The sequence below is a fragment of the Neopsephotus bourkii genome, unplaced genomic scaffold, assembly GCF_033783945.1.
Source record: "Neopsephotus bourkii isolate Nb327-2 ecotype Australia unplaced genomic scaffold, CSIRO-AGI_Nbou_v1 NB_1376, whole genome shotgun sequence".
NCBI classification, from domain to species: Eukaryota; Metazoa; Chordata; class Aves; order Psittaciformes; family Psittacidae; genus Neopsephotus; species Neopsephotus bourkii.
Window position 1 is genome coordinate 2,221,923 of NW_026901855.1, and position 17,335 is coordinate 2,239,257.

General features: G+C 58.2%; 2 protein-coding genes across 2 annotated transcripts; both read right to left on the bottom strand.

The window, feature by feature from the left end:
• Nucleotides 1-835: 835 nt before the first annotated feature.
• Nucleotides 836-7,838, bottom strand: RPS6KL1 (ribosomal protein S6 kinase like 1). Its single transcript, XM_061367396.1, has 10 exons — nt 7,531-7,838; nt 7,140-7,264; nt 6,206-6,298; nt 5,351-5,398; nt 4,841-4,973; nt 2,862-3,614; nt 2,027-2,116; nt 1,858-1,940; nt 1,508-1,603; nt 836-1,401 (listed from the first exon to the last, which is right to left on the bottom strand). Exons 1-10 carry the CDS (start codon nt 7,766-7,768, stop codon nt 1,291-1,293), a joined length of 1,770 nt encoding a protein of 589 aa, XP_061223380.1. The 5' UTR covers nt 7,769-7,838; the 3' UTR covers nt 836-1,290.
• A 2,895-nt stretch (nt 7,839-10,733) lies between these two features.
• PGF (placental growth factor) lies at nt 10,734-16,624 on the bottom strand. The gene is made up of 7 exons (XM_061367397.1): nt 16,462-16,624; nt 16,247-16,286; nt 15,448-15,644; nt 13,950-14,026; nt 12,275-12,304; nt 12,127-12,189; nt 10,734-11,366 (listed from the first exon to the last, which is right to left on the bottom strand). The coding sequence occupies exons 1-7, from the start codon at nt 16,525-16,527 to the stop codon at nt 11,345-11,347; spliced, it is 495 nt and encodes a 164-aa protein (XP_061223381.1). The 5' UTR covers nt 16,528-16,624; the 3' UTR covers nt 10,734-11,344.
• Between the last annotated feature and the right edge of the window lie 711 nt (nt 16,625-17,335).

A 17,335-nucleotide genomic window follows, 5' to 3' on the forward strand; every position in this document is an offset into this window, starting at 1 on the left:
CAAAAGAGTTTCACTGGTGCCAGTCATTCCGCACTGTTACTGGCACCAGTGAATTACAATATTCCTTACTACTTGTATGTATGAGTGCTCTATGTATGCTGTATGTATGAGTGCTTGTATGATGAATGAGTGCTTGTATGATGAAGGACTGCTGGGAGGGCCAGAACTACACCACTGCCATTGCTAGCTCATCCTTCAGCCTACAGTTTTGATTTGCACTGATGAGCACAGCCTCCCCTGCTTTGGGCTGTTAGCGGACACCTTTTGTTCATGCTGCTGCTTCTTCTGTCACAGTTTGTATTTACTCTTATCTTCCTTCCATCTGTGCTGGCTCTCAACAGTTCATCATCCCTTTAAATCATTACATGGATGACCACGCTGAAAGCACAGCAAGGAGGGCAGTGGGACTGCTGTCCTGCCAGCAGAGGAGCACTTGGGCACAAGTGCTAACTGGAGCTAGCATTGGGTGATGAAGGCAAAAATCAAGGCTGGAAGAAGACACAGGTACTCTGTGCCTTTTTCCCAGCTCCAAGCTGCAGCTGCATGGCTACGCAGACCCAGGGGCCATGGGGCAGGCAGGAGCACGAGGGGAGCTGGCCAGGCACTTGATGCCATCTTCTGCATTGTGGCTGCAGGGTGCTGACAGGCAGTAGGCAGCACCAACCCAGGGCTCAGAGTTGGTTTGAGAACAGATCTGGGGCTCTCCCTCAGTCAGCACACTGGGCCCAGGCCTGGCTCATCCAGGTCAGAAACCAAAGGACACTTCTGCCAGCAGTAACAAGTGGTTTATTTTCCTCAGAGGGCTGGGGGAGAAGCGCAGAGGCTCCTTCCCACAGCAGGCACTACCCACACGCACATGCAGTCAGGGATGGGCAGGCCCCGGGCTTGGGCTCCAGCCAGCGGGGCCCAGAGGTGATGCACTTGGAAGCCACAAAATATAACAGGGCAAGGGGGGATCACTGTGGTGGGAGCAGAGATAAAAACTGTAGTGAGGAGCCCTGGGGCAGAGTGCTAAGGTGAGCAAGGGGTGCTCCAGAAAAAGGGCACATGGCCTTTCTCCAGGGGTGAGCACCTGGGCTCCCTTTTCCACCAGGGAGGACCTAGAGGAGAAGACAGCCAGGCCCAGACCACAGCCTCCTCTTGGAGACACCAACAAACACAGGCAGAGACAACATGTAAGGCTGCAAAACCTTATGTGTAGCATGCCCCAGGGCAGCCCCTGCAGGCACAGCTCCCTGTGCCACCAGGGACAGTGGCTGTGCGCAGCTCTCCACAGGAGGGACGGCCTGCCTAGCCCACCAGCTTGTTCCACAGGACAGTGCTGAAGAAGGAGTGGGACTTCAGCTTTGCCATGCCACCTCCTCCAGAGCCCAGGCGCTGCTTTGGGTTGTACTGCAGGAGCTGTGGAGAAAGAGGATGGGACAGCAGGATGAGGAGAGAGGGCACTCCCCAGGCTGGACACTAGCTGGTAGCCCTGTCATCCCTCCCAGCCATCCAAGCCCCTCACCTCGGTGAGCAGTGAGGTAGCAGCCAGGCTGAGCCCCTCCGGCACATGCAACTGGGTGTGAGGTTGAATCCCTGAAGGGTGGTTTTGGGACAGCGGCTGCAGGAAACAGGGGGTGATGGTGAGCAGAGGCACTGAGGAGGGTAGGAGTACCCTCGTGGCCATGCATCCCCAGTCCTACACAGCAGGATTTAAAACCCAGGGCCCTCAGCACCCCAAGACCAGGCACAGGCCCTTGGAATCTCATGCCTGAAGCAACCTGGCACCCTCCCAGTGCCTGCATGGCAGGGAGCCCTTGAGCTACAGCATCACCTCCTCCTCCCTTCTCCTTGCGCAGCTCCTTTGCCTCTTACCACTCCTGTCAGCAGCTCATACAAGAGAGAGCCAAAGCTCCAGCAGTCAGCTGCTTCAGTGGGTTCTGCAATCCCCCCAACTTCTGCAGAAAGAGCCAGAGAGGTGTTAGAGCTGGAGGCAGGGAGCCCCAGTGGCTGCACTGTGCAGGGCACCTCCTGCTGCCCTTACCTGGGGCACTGTACAGCTGTTCCCGGGCCTGGCTGCAGCACCGGGGCTCCACCTCTGTCCATTGGCCAAAGAAGGTGAGACGGATGTGACCTACAAGGCAGCACCAGAGGCAAAAGCAGGGCCATTAGCACAAAGCCGGGGACTCTGGTTGGAGCACAAAGCCAAGCCCTATCCCAGCAACTGGGAACAGGCAGGGCCCCTGCCGTACCCTGAACACAGCGGCACTGCACATCCCCTGGACTCCCAGTGCTTGCCCAAGCAAGCCCACAGACCTCAGTACAGGCTGTAGTGAGGAAAGAATCATCTCTTAAGGGGGTGAGGGGATAACTTGATCCTTGCAAAGCTTCCTGCATTTTTCTTTTCCCAAGCAATTTGTGCCTCTGCAGTTTGCCCCAGATGTTACCAGATGAGCAGGAGCTTGCTCTGACAGTGGTACCAATGGCTCCCAGTGATGAGACAGCTCCAGAACACCCCATCATAACTACAAGCAGGGAGGAACTGCAGTCCCACTAACCTCAGGCACAGTTCAGCTGATCTCATCTATGTTGCCCATGCTGGGATTTCCCAGCAGCCGGCCCCTAATTGGGTGCAGGGGCAATACATTCCTGTGGCTACGGCCTCCGACCCTCCCGCTGTGGAGCCAAGTCTTGTAACTGCTTGGAAATCCCGACCAAGACCACATTTCCAGGCTCAGAAACACCCAAACCTCCCCAGGCTCCCCGCCTCCCCCAAAGCAAACTGAAGGAAGCCCATGTCCCCTGAAAATGGAGCAAACGGCAGTCTCTCAGCGGGGAAGCCAACTTGCAGCTCCCGGCAGCAGCCTGGCCCTACCTACCGGCCGCATCAAGCAGCAGGTTCCTGGGGTTGAGGTCTCGGCACAGCACGCCCTGCTGGTGCAGCCCCTCCAGGGCCAGGAGGATTTCAGCTGCCCAGAGCCGCACCTGCTCCTCCCGCACGGCCCATGCCCTGCGCCCCTGCCCGCAGGCAGCCGGAGCCCCGCACTGCTCTGATGGCGGCTGCAGGCCCAGCCCTCCAGAGCCTTCCCGCCGGGGCTCCCGCGCCACCGGGCCAGGCCCGAGGGGCTGCACGGAGCCGGGCAGAGCAAATCCTGCACGCAGCTGCCTCGGACCCGAGGTCAGCAGGGACCGAGCCCCAGGGAGCTCAGGCACTTGCTGAGGCGGCGGCTGGGCCCCTCTCGCAGTGTTCAGTACGGGCTGGGGGAGCCAGGGGCCTGCTCGCTCTGACACACAGCCAGTGCTGCTGGTTAGGGTGTCCCAGGGGTAGACGACCGGGCCCTGGCTGCTGAGGTGGCTGGGGCCTTTGGCTGGTGCTGCTGGAACACGGTCCGTGGGGGTGGGAGTCTGCTCCCGAGGGGGCGAGGTGTCAGTGTTTCCCAATACTCGGTGGGTTGTGGAGCCTGGGAAACCACTGCCTGTCCGAGCAGAGAAGATGGAGACTTGGCTGCTGCTCTGGGAGCTTCCCACACCGTCCTCCCTGCCAAGGTCCCTGAGGGCTTGAGCAGTGCTTGAATCTGCAGAGCCCTGCTGGACACGGTACTTGGAGCGGAGGTGAGACCACAGTGTCTCTCCTGGAAAGCAGAGAGGAGAGTAAGTAACAGGCAGAAAGCATCCCTGGGTCCCCCTCTGCAGACACAGCCTGTTCAGGGACAGGCCAAGGCCCACACACTGGGGACACGGTCAAGCATCATTAATCTCCCCTGCAGCAGCGCTCAAGTCTGTGCAGAATACACGCGCACACCACTGGGACCTAACACACCACTACCCCCTCCTGTAGCAGCTCTGCTGCCCATCCTGCACAGTCTCCTTGATTCAGCTCTACCACTTCTACATGTTAATACGTGCCCTTGACCCCACTGCCATCCCCACTTTCCTCCTGTGTGACAGAGATGCCGGAGAGCTCCCACCACGTGGCACAGAGTCCATGGGTCAGCGATGAGCCAGAGCAGCGAGCCCTGAGCCCGCAGCGTGGTGCCAGGACTTCCCAGTCTCACTACGCTCAGCTGCTGTCTGCAAATTCATCCTACAGCAGTGCACTAGGGTTGAGGCTGTTCTCCAGCACATCAGAATGCATTTGTCATTGCTGGACTCCAGCTGCTGCTCTCTACACATCCATAGTACCAGCAGAGAGTGAAGAAGCTTCTTGGAACAAACCTCAACATTATCAAACTTCTTTACAAGGATCTGGGACAAGCCTCAAGTTTACCTCCATGTCGTACCAGAACCCCTTTATGCCCCAGTTCCCATTTCCTCTCTGGTGTGAACTCAAAAGCCAGTGTGACCTCTTATTAAAGCTCTTAGCAAAAGATTATTTTGTTCTACGCCATCCCAGTGAATCACCTCATTTGGTTCTCCTCTATCACCCTCCTGTCATGGCCAAACAATGCCAGTGAAATGAAGACGTTTTTCTTTTTAAGACTCTGCTCCCCATGAACCCCTTTACCTCAAGGCATGACCATTCCTTCCCATAGGAGTCAGTTGTCCTTAAGGCTAGTTTCCATATAACACACACACACCCCCTTTCACCCTGTAGGTCTCTACAGGCCTATTTCTAGTTCACTTCCCCAGTCAGCTCTTACCAAACCCCCAGAATCCCCAGTACAGCAGAGCAGCTCCTTCCTCGATGTCTCCAAACCCTGATACCCACCACCTATCTATGAAGAAGACAGCTTGTGCTGTCACTATAAAAACCAGCCCCAAAGCAGCAGGAGAAATATATTTGAGATTTTAAAGAAAGGGAGGTTGGGGATAAGAGCAGGATGCTCCACGGACGGAAAGCAATGCTGTCCCCACTCACCCTGCACATGCTCCAGGTGGAGGAAGATGGAGTCCTCGCTCACAGAGTAGCACAACAGCTTGACCATGAAGGGGACCCCATGAGGGATGATGGTCTGTCGCTCACGGGTCTCAATATGGGATTTGGGGAGGCTCTAAGGAGGTTCAAGTAGATGGGTGTTACAGCATGGTAGGGACTCCCTGCAACCTAACATGTAGCAGGGCAGGAGGCCAGCCGAAAATGTAACATGCCCTATGACTTGTACTAAGCACACCTTGCCCACCTCACCCATGATCTGTTTCAGGGACTGGCCCAGATTCACATGGTCATAAGGCTGGCAGCATTATAAGGCAGAGAAACAGATGACTGAGGGGAACCACTTCACTTACGGAAGCTTTATGAACATGAACTTCCTCCACCACCTCTCTGAGCTGCTGTTTTTTGGTCATCCCACCTGCCCAGGCATCTGCTTGGGCAAGGAGGCTCTGGCAGGACAGGGACAAGCAGGCAGATGAAACTGAAAGCACCCACCTTAAGTATAAAGGTCACACCAGTGGCAGGATCCTGGACGATCTGCACCTGGGAGTGGTATATACAATGGTGGTCAGAAACAGTGACTGCTCCCACCCCAACACACAGCCTACGGGAATGCCCAAGGGACTCAGCTCTGGAACTGGACCAAACTCCTACCCAGCTAGAGGAGTTTGGGGTGCTCAAACCCCTACTCTTGAAAGGCAAACCACAGGTTGTCAGCAATGAGGCAGACATGCAGCCAGGGAGTAGGGATGGCTCCCATACCACTTTTGCTTCCTTCACAAAGGAGGGCTTCATGCTGCTCCTGGTGGGCTCTGTGAGGTGTGCTGAGCTACCCACCTGGACCTGGGCAGGACAGGAGGACCACATCAGCCCTCACAAACTGAGCTGTGTGAACGCAGAGGAGAGCAGTGTGCCAGTATGTGTACAGAGACAGTAAGCCTGGCATCTTTGCTCCAAGATCACGAGCTACTAATTAGTTTATTCATACAGATAGCTTGTCTTCTGCAGAAGTCTAAATTATCCATAGGAGTCCACCATTGAGGTACCTAGGCATCAAGCACAATTCCATACATGGGAAAGAACTGGGTGCATTAACCTCCTTGTGAATATCTTGGGAGCTCTGGCAAGCAAAACTAATGGTGGCATTAACAGATTTTCCAGCTAAATCCTAAAGGGTCTTGCATCCTTGCCTGCCAATTTTCCTTGGTGGGAACGGTGTGGATGTATACCCTCATGCTCCTTGGGGGGTGTGCAGGGTCCCAGCACCCCCACCCCAGCTGCCAGGATGATCCAGCTCACACTTTGGTGCAGGCCCAGCCTCACCTCCCCAGTTCCAGGTCGGGTCCTTACCTTGTCGATCACTCCCACAACCTTGCACCGTCTCAGGTTCTCCACTGCCGAGCTCAGCGTCCTGATGGGCCGGAAGCGCAGGCTGCTGTAACCCTGCAGGCAGTGAGAGAACAGCATGAGGGACCTAGAAATGTTACTGTCCGTGGCAGCGTGTAGGAGAAGTCCCTGCATTTTCCAGGGAAGGCAGCAATACTGCCAGGCTGGTCAACATCCAGAGGCAACGCTCCCATGGCCATGGTTGATTCCTAACATCAGCTGGACCATTTTCCCAGCCAGCTCCTGGATTTCTGAAGTTTCCAGGGAAAGCTTGCACCTGCAGCAGATGTAAAATCATTCCAAAATTTGGACCTGGACAGGGGCTGCTTCAGCACTAAGGGGATCTGTATGGATATGGAAGGAAGTTGCCTTTCTCCCCTCGTCCTTCTCACCAGGCCCCAACTCTACCTGCCTCACTGCCTTCTCACTTCATTAACCACCTCCTTCCACAGTGCAGCAAGGAGCCTTCTCTAGTTTCCAACCGGAAGGGAACAATGATGGGGAAGACAATATATTTAACATGTTACAAGGTGATTCCCCCCCAGCAGCTTCCGTCCAACCAAAAATGGCCATTTTCATTATAGTGGCAACAAGCTAAATGTATACACCTCAGAGGGTGGGGGTCCTGGGAGCACCCCAGACAAGCTGGGCCCACCTCAGCTCTTTGACCCAGGCAGGGTGAAGGGCTGTCAGCTCCTTCACAGCCACCAGCATGCCAGGACACTGCAGCTGATGTGTCTGTCGTTTTATCTACACCACCTTATGGTGGCATCTGGCAGAAGCAGTCAAAGAGGCTCACTGGGGCTGCTTTGTGTGTGTGTGTGTGTGTGTTCCAGGTGTCCTAGTGCCATAGACCCGCTGCCATCCCACCCAACTCCACCCCACGCCAGCCCCTCACCGTGGCGGTGGGGTTGCTGCCCTCTGCAGCCCGCTGGAGGTGGCAGTTGAAGATTTCCTCTGCACGCCTCAGGTACTGTGTGATCTTCCGCTTCACGGCCTCCCGGCGCTCCTTGTTGGGGTCAACTGTGGTCAGTGCAGAGGGCGGGCATGAGAGGCTGCATGCTCCCCAGAGGTGTGCCCTGGTCCCCTGGCCACGCTCCCCCCTGGTCCCATTGATATGCTTCCAGGAGGGATGCCCTGGTCCCATTGACACATTCCCCGGAGAAATGCCGTGGTCCCCTCAGCCTTCTCACTGGCCCCCTGGCTGCAATCCCTGCAGGGATGCCCCGGTCCCTCGCTGCTCTCCCTGAATGGATGCCCCAGTTCCCCTCCGGGGAGGCCTCACGCACCCTGCACTCCGCGGAGCAGCACGTCCACGCCGTTCTGGTAGTGGTTGAAGGCCTCCTCGTAGTCCTCACTGACGTCGCGCTCCAGCGCTAGCCGCAGCTGCCGCGCCGCCTCCACCAGGTAATCCCGGCGCCCGCCGCCCTCGGGGCCCGCCGGCGACACCCGGCTCCGCAGCTGCCCCAGGTAGACGCGGGCCTGCGCCAGCGCCCGGGAGCAGGGCTCGGCCTCCGCCCGGCTCATGGTCCCGCACCGGAGACAGGGACCGGCAGCATCCTCCGGCGGGCGCGGAGGGAGGGGCGGGGCCGCGCCCCCGGGACGGCGCTGATTCGCTGCGGATGAGGTCATCACCCCCCACCCTCCCGGCGCTGCACCGGGGGTCCCGCTGCTACTGCCCCAAGGCCGGGCCCTCACCGTTCAGCTGAGGTGCGGTGAGCGCCGCCGCTCCGCTTGCTCCATTGCCATCGTTATTCACCGTTAATTGTCCTTAATTAACGAAGCTCCCGTTGTTCATTCAGCACTGCCTTTGCCACCGTGCTTCCTTCCTCCCGTAACACGTAATTAGGTATGCTTTAAATAGCCTTCGCCTTTACCTGGTGTGTCTGTTTCAGCAGCTCCCTGCTGACCCGACCCATTATTTCCCATCCCAGGGCACGGGTGATCTTTCTGACCTGCATCCTACAGGTGGGTGTCATTGTTCCAAAGCCCTGGGCTCTTGGCTGTCCCTTGTACTAACTCCCGCAGGCCCATTCAGTCCTGCATACTCATTTCAGAGCTATAGAGGGGGGAGAGTCAGCACAAATGCACTGATGCCTAAGCGATCAGTGACGGGTGATTTTCCTCAAGGGTCGGTATTGGAACCAGCACTGATTGTCAGTAACACAGAGAGTGGGATTGAGTGCATCACTGACAGGTTTGCCAGTGACATCGAGCTGTGTGGTGCAGTTGACATGCTGGTGAGAGAAGGGATACCAAAGAGAAGGGCACTGACAGGCTGGTAGGACCGTGTGAACCTCATGAAGTTCAACAAGGCCAAGTGCAAGATCGTGCACCTGGAACTGAGAATGGATTGAGAGCAGCCCTGAGGAGAAGGACTTGGGGGTATTGCTGACGAGAAACTCAACATGACCTGGCGATGTGCACTCACAGCCCAGAAAGCCAACTGTATGCTGGGCTGCATCAAAAGAAGTGTGACCAACAGGTCAAAGGAGGTGATTATCCCCCTCTCCAGCAGCACAGAGCAGGGACAGGCAGACAGTTGCTGGTCCCCTCAGAAGGGTGAATGGGTGGTGGCCACAAGACTCGAGGGCCAGGAGCCCCAATCTCCTCCTCAGAGCAGCAGGGCCTCAACCTGACCCTCATGTCAACAATGGCTGCAATGTCCGTCTGGAAGTCCCTGGGACTAGGAGGGTGCCAGCCCTCTCCCCTCTGTCAGGGACACACAGGGGCCTTCACTTGCCAGTGAAGCCACAGTGAAACACCCCTTGGAGCTGGAGGGAGCCCCAACACCTGGAGATGCAGCTCCTAAACCCCCCATGCTGGCAGTAACTTCTGCTGCTCCTGCCCTGCCAGAGCTGATCCTTTCACCACTGCTGCAGCAGGACAGCCACATCCCTCCCAGGCATCCCGGTCCTTAGTGTGCACCCCAACACCCCATGCCTGAAAACGCTCACTGCCAAGCAGCAGCCAAAGAAGTGATGCCAGACACCAGAAGCTGTTGGGGAAAGCTGCTGGGCAGGAGCTCATTTGAATTATTTGTTAACCTTCATCACTACTCTTGACAAGCTTACTTTTATTAACTAACACCCTCGGGTTTATGTAACTTCCTTTTTAAAGGTTTAATATTACTGTGGGAAAACTTTTACTGTTAAAACCAATGCAGAAACCACCACATACATCCCTTGAGTGCTGCACACTTCTCCTTAGCCTCAAAGCTCAAACAGCATGCGGGTGTGGGGAGAGCCTGCACAGACCAGGACTGGCCACTGCAGTTGGATGCCACATGGCCCACACAGCCCCTGAGTGGCATAGGAAGGGGAACAGCAAGATCCCCTCATCTGTGAAGCAGCCAAGGAGAAGCTTATTGGAAGATAACACCCAGCTGCACAGGCACAACTTATCCAGTCCGTGCATGCTGGCAGCACAGAGGTTCACATCACCTCAGCACTCACCCTTTTCCTCCCAGGGTACCACTGCCCCAGACCCCACATCCCTGTGCCAGCCACAAGCAGCACCAGCATTACAACTCTGAGGGAAACTGCCCTGGCTACAGGCTGCTGTGTCAGAAGCAGGGAAGAGCTGCCTTGGTTCCTAACACCTGCTGCAGCAGGATCCCTTGTTCCTCAGTGCAGGATAGACCATGGGTCACCTTGTTTGATGGCAATGCTGAAGCCTTTGCGCATCTTGCCCTCCTGCCTTCTGCTTGAGGCTTTCAATAATAACCCTTGATTTTGTTTTAACCCCATGCTAGGGGTGCCTCACAAGCATGCTGGTGTCCAGCTCGCCCTTAGGGTTTCCAGCTATGTGCACTGCTCCAGGTGCAGCTTCCAAGGAGCAGCACAGGGTGCATTTGACAGCCAGCCCCAGCAACCCTGTAGCAGGAACAGGAAAGGGGATAAGAAGATCCCCAGGAGCACTGCTTGAGGCACACAGAAACAGGGGCTGGCCAGACCCAGGCAGAGTGGGGAAAGCAGGAAATGGCAACAGCCTCAGCCACCTCGGTGAGGGCCACCAGCCCCCTCCACACCCCAGAATGATCTTTTCCCCCAGGCCAAGTGAATGATGTTTCTTGGATGTGAAGGCCCACAGGCAGCCTGCATGCTGTACCCTAACCTTCCATCAGCCCAACAAGGGAGAAGGAAAGCCACAGGACAGCAAGTGAGGGATGGTGAATAAGAGGTACTATCTCCATGCTACAGTGTGGTGGAGAAGGGTATTTCCCCCAAGGGCCTCCCAGTTCCCACCTGAGTTCCAGCACATGGGCAGCTCCCAGCCTGGGAAGCAGCCTGGTCCTGACCCACTGATTGCCCATCTCCAACAAGAGCAGCATCGTGGATGCTGCAGGAGTTGCTGCTGGGGACAAGCCCTGGGCCGTGGCAGCACTGCCCTCCTCCAGCCTGGGACAGAGCCCACAGGAAGAGCCCTGCCTGCAGGCAGTTGCTGGGAAGCAGACAGAAGCGCTCACACTTCCAGTGCCTGCATCCCCCCCACCAGGTTTTATTGAGCAGGGCAAGGCTGGTATGTGGCTGCAAGTATGTGAGAAGCCCTGGCAACCCCAATTCCCACTCCTTCCCCTCCAGGAGGGCTTTCCAGGCACCCTCCCGGGCTGCCCCATGCCAAGGCTCAGATGAACACAGCCCTGCAGCCTTGTCTGCCCCGGGTTTCCTTCCTCCCCAGCTGCAGGGCACTGGCAGTACAGAGCAGTTCTGCAGCTGCAGCCCTCCATGCCTCCTCCACCCATCCCCATGATGCTGTCCCCAGCCAGCTCCAGCAGCACATCCACCAGCTCCACTCCTCATTGCCCGCAGGATGCCCTCAAACACCAAGATGCTGCTTGAGCTCCTCATCTTCAGCCCCAGGCCTGGTCACAGGTCCTTTTGTCCTGCTGCTGATGGTGCACATGGGGCAAACGAGTCCTCAGTTGTAGGCTGCATTCCAGCCAGGGCCAGGCAAGAGTCCAGTCAGCTTTTCCCTGCTGAAGTCCTGCTCCCCACTGCTGCATGGCAGGACACAGTTCCACAAGTTCCTCACTCACGCCAGGGGAAGACACTGCTGGCTCAAACCCAAGCAACAGGAGCAAGGCCAGGGGCAGAGCGGAGGCTACCTGCGTGGTGTGCCACATCTGTAAAGAGAGCATGGCACGGGTGAGCTCTGCTGGTACTGAGGAACACCAGGACCTCCAGGCTCACCCGCTGTGCCCCAGGTTCCCCCTTCTCTATGCTGAGCACCTCCTGCACCAAACCAAAGCGGTAGGGACCACAGACAGCCCCTTAACAGGGAAGAACAAGGGGAATGGGGCTGTAGGTGTTGGCCGAGCCATGAGCAGCAGGCTTCAGAAAAAAACCCACGGAAATACAACATGGAAGTGCCAGCCACAGGCACCACACCTCAAAAAATGTATGCAGTGAGAGTCCAGCCTGCATTGTTACAGCAAGTGGTTTGAAGAGTCAGCTAAACATAAGGAGGGAAAGGGTAGAGTAACCCAAACAATGACCAGCCAAGGACAGCAGGAAGGACACAGGATGAGGCTAAAACTGGAAATTCAGGGATCCAGGAAATCCAGTGTGGCCTGTGATAGTGATAGAGCCACATACCAGCAAGTAACTCCATCCGTCCATCCATCCATCCATCCATCCATCCCCACCCTGGATGGGACTGGCCAGCTTTGAGCAGCTGAGCCTGGAAACTACTGAGCGTTCAGTAAGAGGCCCATTGCCCTATAGCCACTCACTGTCCCTGCTGCACTGCTTTCTCCTGTGCCTGCTCTGCACAAACTCCTCACTGCTTACAGTGTTAGTAAAGACCTAAAGCCTTAATGAAGCTGTTCATCCCAAAGAAATGAACCCACAAGACACCACCCATACCTGCCCATGCTCACTTACAGTTCACAGCCTTTACGTCTTGTCCTCTCTTGTCTTCTCTTACCTCGGCCCTTAGGCCTTCTCCTTTGAAAGGAAAGGACCACAAGAAAGGCTGATGTGTGATGAGACATACAACCCCAGCCCATAACACTGCCCCAACACCACTTACCTTCCCAGCCTCATCAGGTCCTGCCGGGGCCTGTGGGATAGGAAAAGAAGAGTGAAGCGGTTACTAGGGCAATGCTGGCTGTTGGGCTGCTGCCCCAGTGTGCAGCACAATCTACCTGCTATCATCCATGCTTAAACCAGACCAAATACAACTTCCTTTCACGTTATCATCCCCTCACACAGGAACTGACTGCAGTAGACAGAGAGAAGACAAAGACAGCAGAGGGGCAGGGGGACGGTCAGCTTTGGCAGCTCCCCGGGGAAGTGACATTCTACCCATGAGGTTGGGAAGCACAGATTCAGTTTCAGCTGCTCTCAGTGACAGCTTTCATAGCTCAGCTGGTTAAACAACATGCAATGTCCTGAGTAACATGTGGGATTCGCTGCAAAGCCTCAGTAGTGGTTCTCAGACAACAGCCACAACAAACTTGGCTTAAGCATCCAGTGTAGGTGCCAAGGCCAGGACATCCACTGCACCCACACTGCATTTCAAGGGGAAGCACTGTAAAGGTATGGAAGGCAGCTTAGGGAGAAGCCAAAAGGTGCTGCAGAAGCAAGAAGTTTACAGAGGTTCAAAGGCAGCCTGCAGGAGTGCTTGTAGGAGATCCCCTGGGAGTTACCCTAGGTAGGAAAACCACAACAGGCTCAGGAAATTCCCTGTATGGCAAATAGCTGGAAGCAGAGCAAGAGGGGGGAAGTAACACATGTGCCTCTTCCTACTCTCCCTTCTGCATCCACCAGCAGATGCTTCAGAGACAGAGCAGAGCCGGACAAGCCTTGGGTCTACTCCAGCATAGCTGCTTTTACAGCTGCAGGGGAATACCAGCCCTGGGATCCTCAGGGTCTTCCTCCAGGCAAGGATCTTGTGTCCGACGGCTGCCCAGCAGGACACTCAATCCCCAGTTTTCGCAATACTGGATCACCCTGGGGTCATGATGGAGAGCAAGTGCCAGGACCCCCCATGCAGGCAGGGTTGGAGCATACTTGTGCAGGGACCATCTGTGAGCAGTCCTGGAGCTGCTCCTGGCTCCCAAAGCACTGCAGACCCCAGGCAGGGGCCCCATCGTGCCCAAGCTCTCACCGCTTCTGGGAACAGTGAGCACCCCAAGGTGGGGTCTGTGGCAGGTTGGTGCTGCACATCCATACCAAGCTGGCACTGCACTTTTCAAGCTTTCATTTGTTAGTTTGGATGTAAGCCACTGCTCCACCTCCCTGGATGGATGGGGCAGCCTCCATTGAATGGAAGCCCAAGGCCCAGCTCTTCAGCTTTCTCTCTGGGCCACAGTCATGCTCAGGTATGGCAAGCCATGGAGATCTCTGCTGAGCCACCACCAGGCACCTGCCTCAGAGCCACCAGCCTTGCTGTTACCCACGGACCAGAGGATTACATGCCAAGCATGCCAAGGAAGCCGTGGGGTTGGAAGGCACAGACACTGCTGCTCACAGAGCCGAGGTGCACCAGCAGCTCCCCTCTCCATGGTGGAGGGAGGCCGCTGCAGAAGCACAGTGCAGGCTGCACCTGAGCAAGGGCCATAAGCATCAGGAAACAGAGGCAGCAGGAGAAGGGGGTTCCAGCAGAGCCAGGCTGCCCCCTCATAGCTCACACATGGTGAGCTGGCAGGGTTGCTCTCGCTGCAGGGGCACAGGGGTGCAAACCCAGCCAGGGGAGTCCCTACCTGCACTCGCACTGCTTGTGCTCGGTGAACGCCATCTCCACGTAGGGAGCCTCCCCATTCGGCTTTATCTTCAGGAGCTGAAAGAGGAGCAAAGGTTACTTCCCAGCCAGCGGCAGGAGGGGGCTGGAAGGGCTCCCACGGCGCTGCCTCGCCACCGCAGCCTCTCGGGCAGACGCATGTCTAACCTGTTCCCCGGCACCGCCGGCAGCAGAGGCTCCACCTCCACATGCAGGCAGCACCGGCCGGGCCCAGCCGCCCCGGCAGCTTGGGAGGCTCTGCTGGTGTCGCCCCGTGTCTTCAGGGCTGCAATTTAAGCCTCACGTTTTGGGGATTTCTCAGCCTTAGAAGAGATTTCTGTGTCCCCGCCTTTGTGGAGAGCTTTCACGCATTTGACCACTTTGCACATCTCCCTTCTCCAGTGGGAGCACTCGTGTTTTCCAGACCATTCCCATTGCTGCTGCCTCCTTCCCCTCCTTCTCCTGTCCCTCCTTACCACAGCACCGAGCCTGGAATCATTACCACAATGCCTCCCCAGCCCAGGGCTGCAGTGTTTGCTCTGTTACATGGCCCAGCCCAGAGTCTGGGTTGAACATTTAGGAGCTTCACAGGGTATGCCCATCAGTGCTGTGATCTATGGTAGCCCTTGTGGAAGTAACCTGGCCTTGCCATCCCTCACACAGCCATCTCCAAGGAGGGAGACCTGTGCATGGGGAGCTGCCTCCTGCTCCACGTCAGTAGAGACATTTTGGAGAGTCCAACTCTGTCTTCAAACACACTTTCAGCCTCCAAGGGACCAAATTCGTTGGTGATTTACTGCAGGCACTCTCTAGTCCATCATCCATGGGCAGGGCAGAGCTTTTCTCTGCTACCTGAAGCAGGAGTGGGTTGATCCCTGGCAGCACAACGCAAGGACTGCAGTGTGAGGGCAATGGCTGCCAGGCACGCTGGGAAAAGGTGACTAGCAGCATGTTTGCAGTCCAGGATCTCCCACCCCACTTCACGCAGCTCGCACAGTGGGGGCTGTAAACGTGGCTGGTGCAGCCCTTCATGCTCACCGTGCCCCCAGCACACACTCTCTGGTAGCACCACCACAGACATCTCCCGACACACAGAGCCTTGATTTTCTCTGTGATTCAGAGGCACCATCTGCTTTACCCCACCAGGCAGCGTCATGGGTACTTGGGACACCTGCAGCCCTACTGCAGGATAGGGAAGGTTGGAAAGGTGACAACAGTCAGCAAGAGGGACCACACTGAGGGCAAGGAAGCAGGAAGCGAGGCCAGTGCCACCAGGGATGTCACCTGGCCTCAGGGACAAGCCCAAAGAGCAGGCAGTGGGACCCTCCTGCTTTGGCATGTTGTGAATAAGCCCTCGCCCCTGCTATCCATGCTGCTACGATGCCTGGAGGATGTGAAGCTGCAAGTTCACCCTCACGGTTATTGTCCAGGAGGCCACCACATCCCTGGTGCAGCCACAGAACCACAGCAGCAGCGTTTACCTGCATGGTGACCGTGTTTGTTTCCACAGGGACACAGCGGAGACCCTCATCCCCACAGCAGCCTCCACAGCGCTGCAGGGAGACGCAGGAGGGTCTGAAAATGTACTCCACCTCGTTGGGGAACTCGCTGATGACGTCCACCAGCTGCTCCAGGGGCCGGCAGAAACTACGGTTCCAGATCTCCCGAAAGGTCAGGACTGCAAGAGACCGGGATGAGGGGCTGTAAGGAGGCGCCCAGAGAGGCTGAGCCCAGCCGGCCGCTGCTGGGGCAGGTGCCGCGGCCGCGGTGGGGTCCTGCTTCCATCACGGGCACCCAGGGATGAAGAGGACCCCCATGTGCTCCAATAAAGTCCATCACCGCACTGGCGTGGACACAGCCACCGCCATGGGCTCGTTCTTCACCTGCCCGCCAGCTCTGCCTCCTCCTTCTCCGCTCCCCTCCCTCGCCTCCCTGCCCAGCAGCGCGGCAGAGAACAGTCCCTTGGGCTTCCCAGAGGGAAGAGCAGAGGGGAGCCGAAGCAGAGCGCAGCCCTGCGCCGGACTTGCCGCCTCCCGGCGCCCAGGGTGCTTTCCTGGGCAGGAACACTCCTCTTCGGCTCCCGCGGCTGTGCCCGGTGCCGATAGCGGGGAGCGCGGGCTGACCCGAGCCCCGGCAGAGCTGCCCGCTGCCCGCTCGGGCGCTGCCGCGGGGCTCCACGGGGGACAACAGCCCCAGGCGGTACCGAAACGCGCTCCAGCCCTGCGCGAACCCCCCCCCCCCCGCTGCCGGGGCACGGGCTGCCGTCCGCTGCCAACTCACCGGGCGGCTCCGCGCTGGCGGTCCCCCGCGCCTCCGGGGCCTGCAGGGAGGGAAAGGCGGGCGCTGGCTGGGCTGCACGGGGGAACCCACCGCCAACCCCCCACCCAGCGCCGACAGGAGCTGCACCGGCAACCACCGACCGCCACCGCGGGCAGCGGCACCGGCCGAGCCGGGCTGCCGCCGCCCCGACCCCACTCCCTCATCCCGGCTCTCACCGGGGCAGGAGGCGCCCCCAGCGTCGCGGCCACCAGCAGCCTCAGGAAGGCACCGAGCAGCCGCATCGCCGCTCCGGCAACGACTCCGCGCCTCCGCTACCGCCCCGCCGCCCCCGACATGCCGCCCTGCCGCCGGGCCACCGGCCCCGCCGTGCCGCCTCCGCCGCCGCCGCCGGGCCATGGGAGCGCGCTCCCCTCCGCCGCCCTATTTCACCGCTGCCGCCCCGCCCCCGCCCGCCCCTGCCCCGCCGCGGGGCGGGAGCAGGTGCCCGGCCCCGGGGACGGCCGGTGCCCCCCGGCGCAGCGGAGCCCCCGCCGCCAGTGCCCGGCACCGGACATTGCCCCACCGGGCTGCCCCGGGGCGTCTATGGCTTGGCCTGGGACCGGGGCAATCCCGGAGGGCGGGGAGCACCGGCGCTCTGTCGGGGCTTCTCCGCTCGCTGGGTTCCCCGGACCCTGTTCGCCTCTCGCAGGCTCAGTGTGCGCTGCCCCATGCCGGTCGGGCCACCCCGTGCCCACCCAGCAGCCCCATGGCCCTCCAGCCACCCCATTCCCCCCAGGGTGAACTGCACCTGCCTAGTCAGCTCCTAGGAGCCCTAGCAGCGGGTTCCAGCCCCTCAGCCCGAGGGACAGCATCCCCGTTCTGTCTGCCATGGGGTGTCCCTCCCTCTTGGGGGGAAAAGGGGGCACAGTGGCTCCCTGGAGCAGATCACGTCCAAACCCTGCTGCCAAGGGTAAACCCAAAGGAACTCTATGGCCTTTTCTGTTCTATTTTTAAGTCTCAAAGGCCAGAGAAGCTGGAGCTATGGGAGATGGGAAGAGAAGTGCCAGCGGGTCCCAGGGAAATAACGGGATGTGTGTCCCTGCCAGGATT

Coding starts and splice junctions, on each gene's coding strand:
- RPS6KL1 (XM_061367396.1), bottom strand. CDS start 7,768: ATGAGCCGGGCGGAGGCCGAGCCCTGCTCCCGGGCGCTGGCGCAGGCC. Junction 6,299..7,139: donor GCAGCAACCCCACCGCCACG/GTGAGGGGCTGG, acceptor CACTGCCTGCAG/GGTTACAGCAGCCTGCGCTT. Junction 2,117..2,861: donor CCTGCTGCTTGATGCGGCCG/GTAGGTAGGGCC, acceptor GCTGCCTTGTAG/GTCACATCCGTCTCACCTTC.
- PGF (XM_061367397.1), bottom strand. CDS start 16,527: ATGCGGCTGCTCGGTGCCTTCCTGAGGCTGCTGGTGGCCGCGACGCTG. Junction 15,645..16,246: donor CGCCAGCGCGGAGCCGCCCG/GTGAGTTGGCAG, acceptor GGTCTCTTGCAG/TCCTGACCTTTCGGGAGATC. Junction 12,305..13,949: donor CACAAGCAGTGCGAGTGCAG/GTAGGGACTCCC, acceptor CCTATCCCACAG/GCCCCGGCAGGACCTGATGA.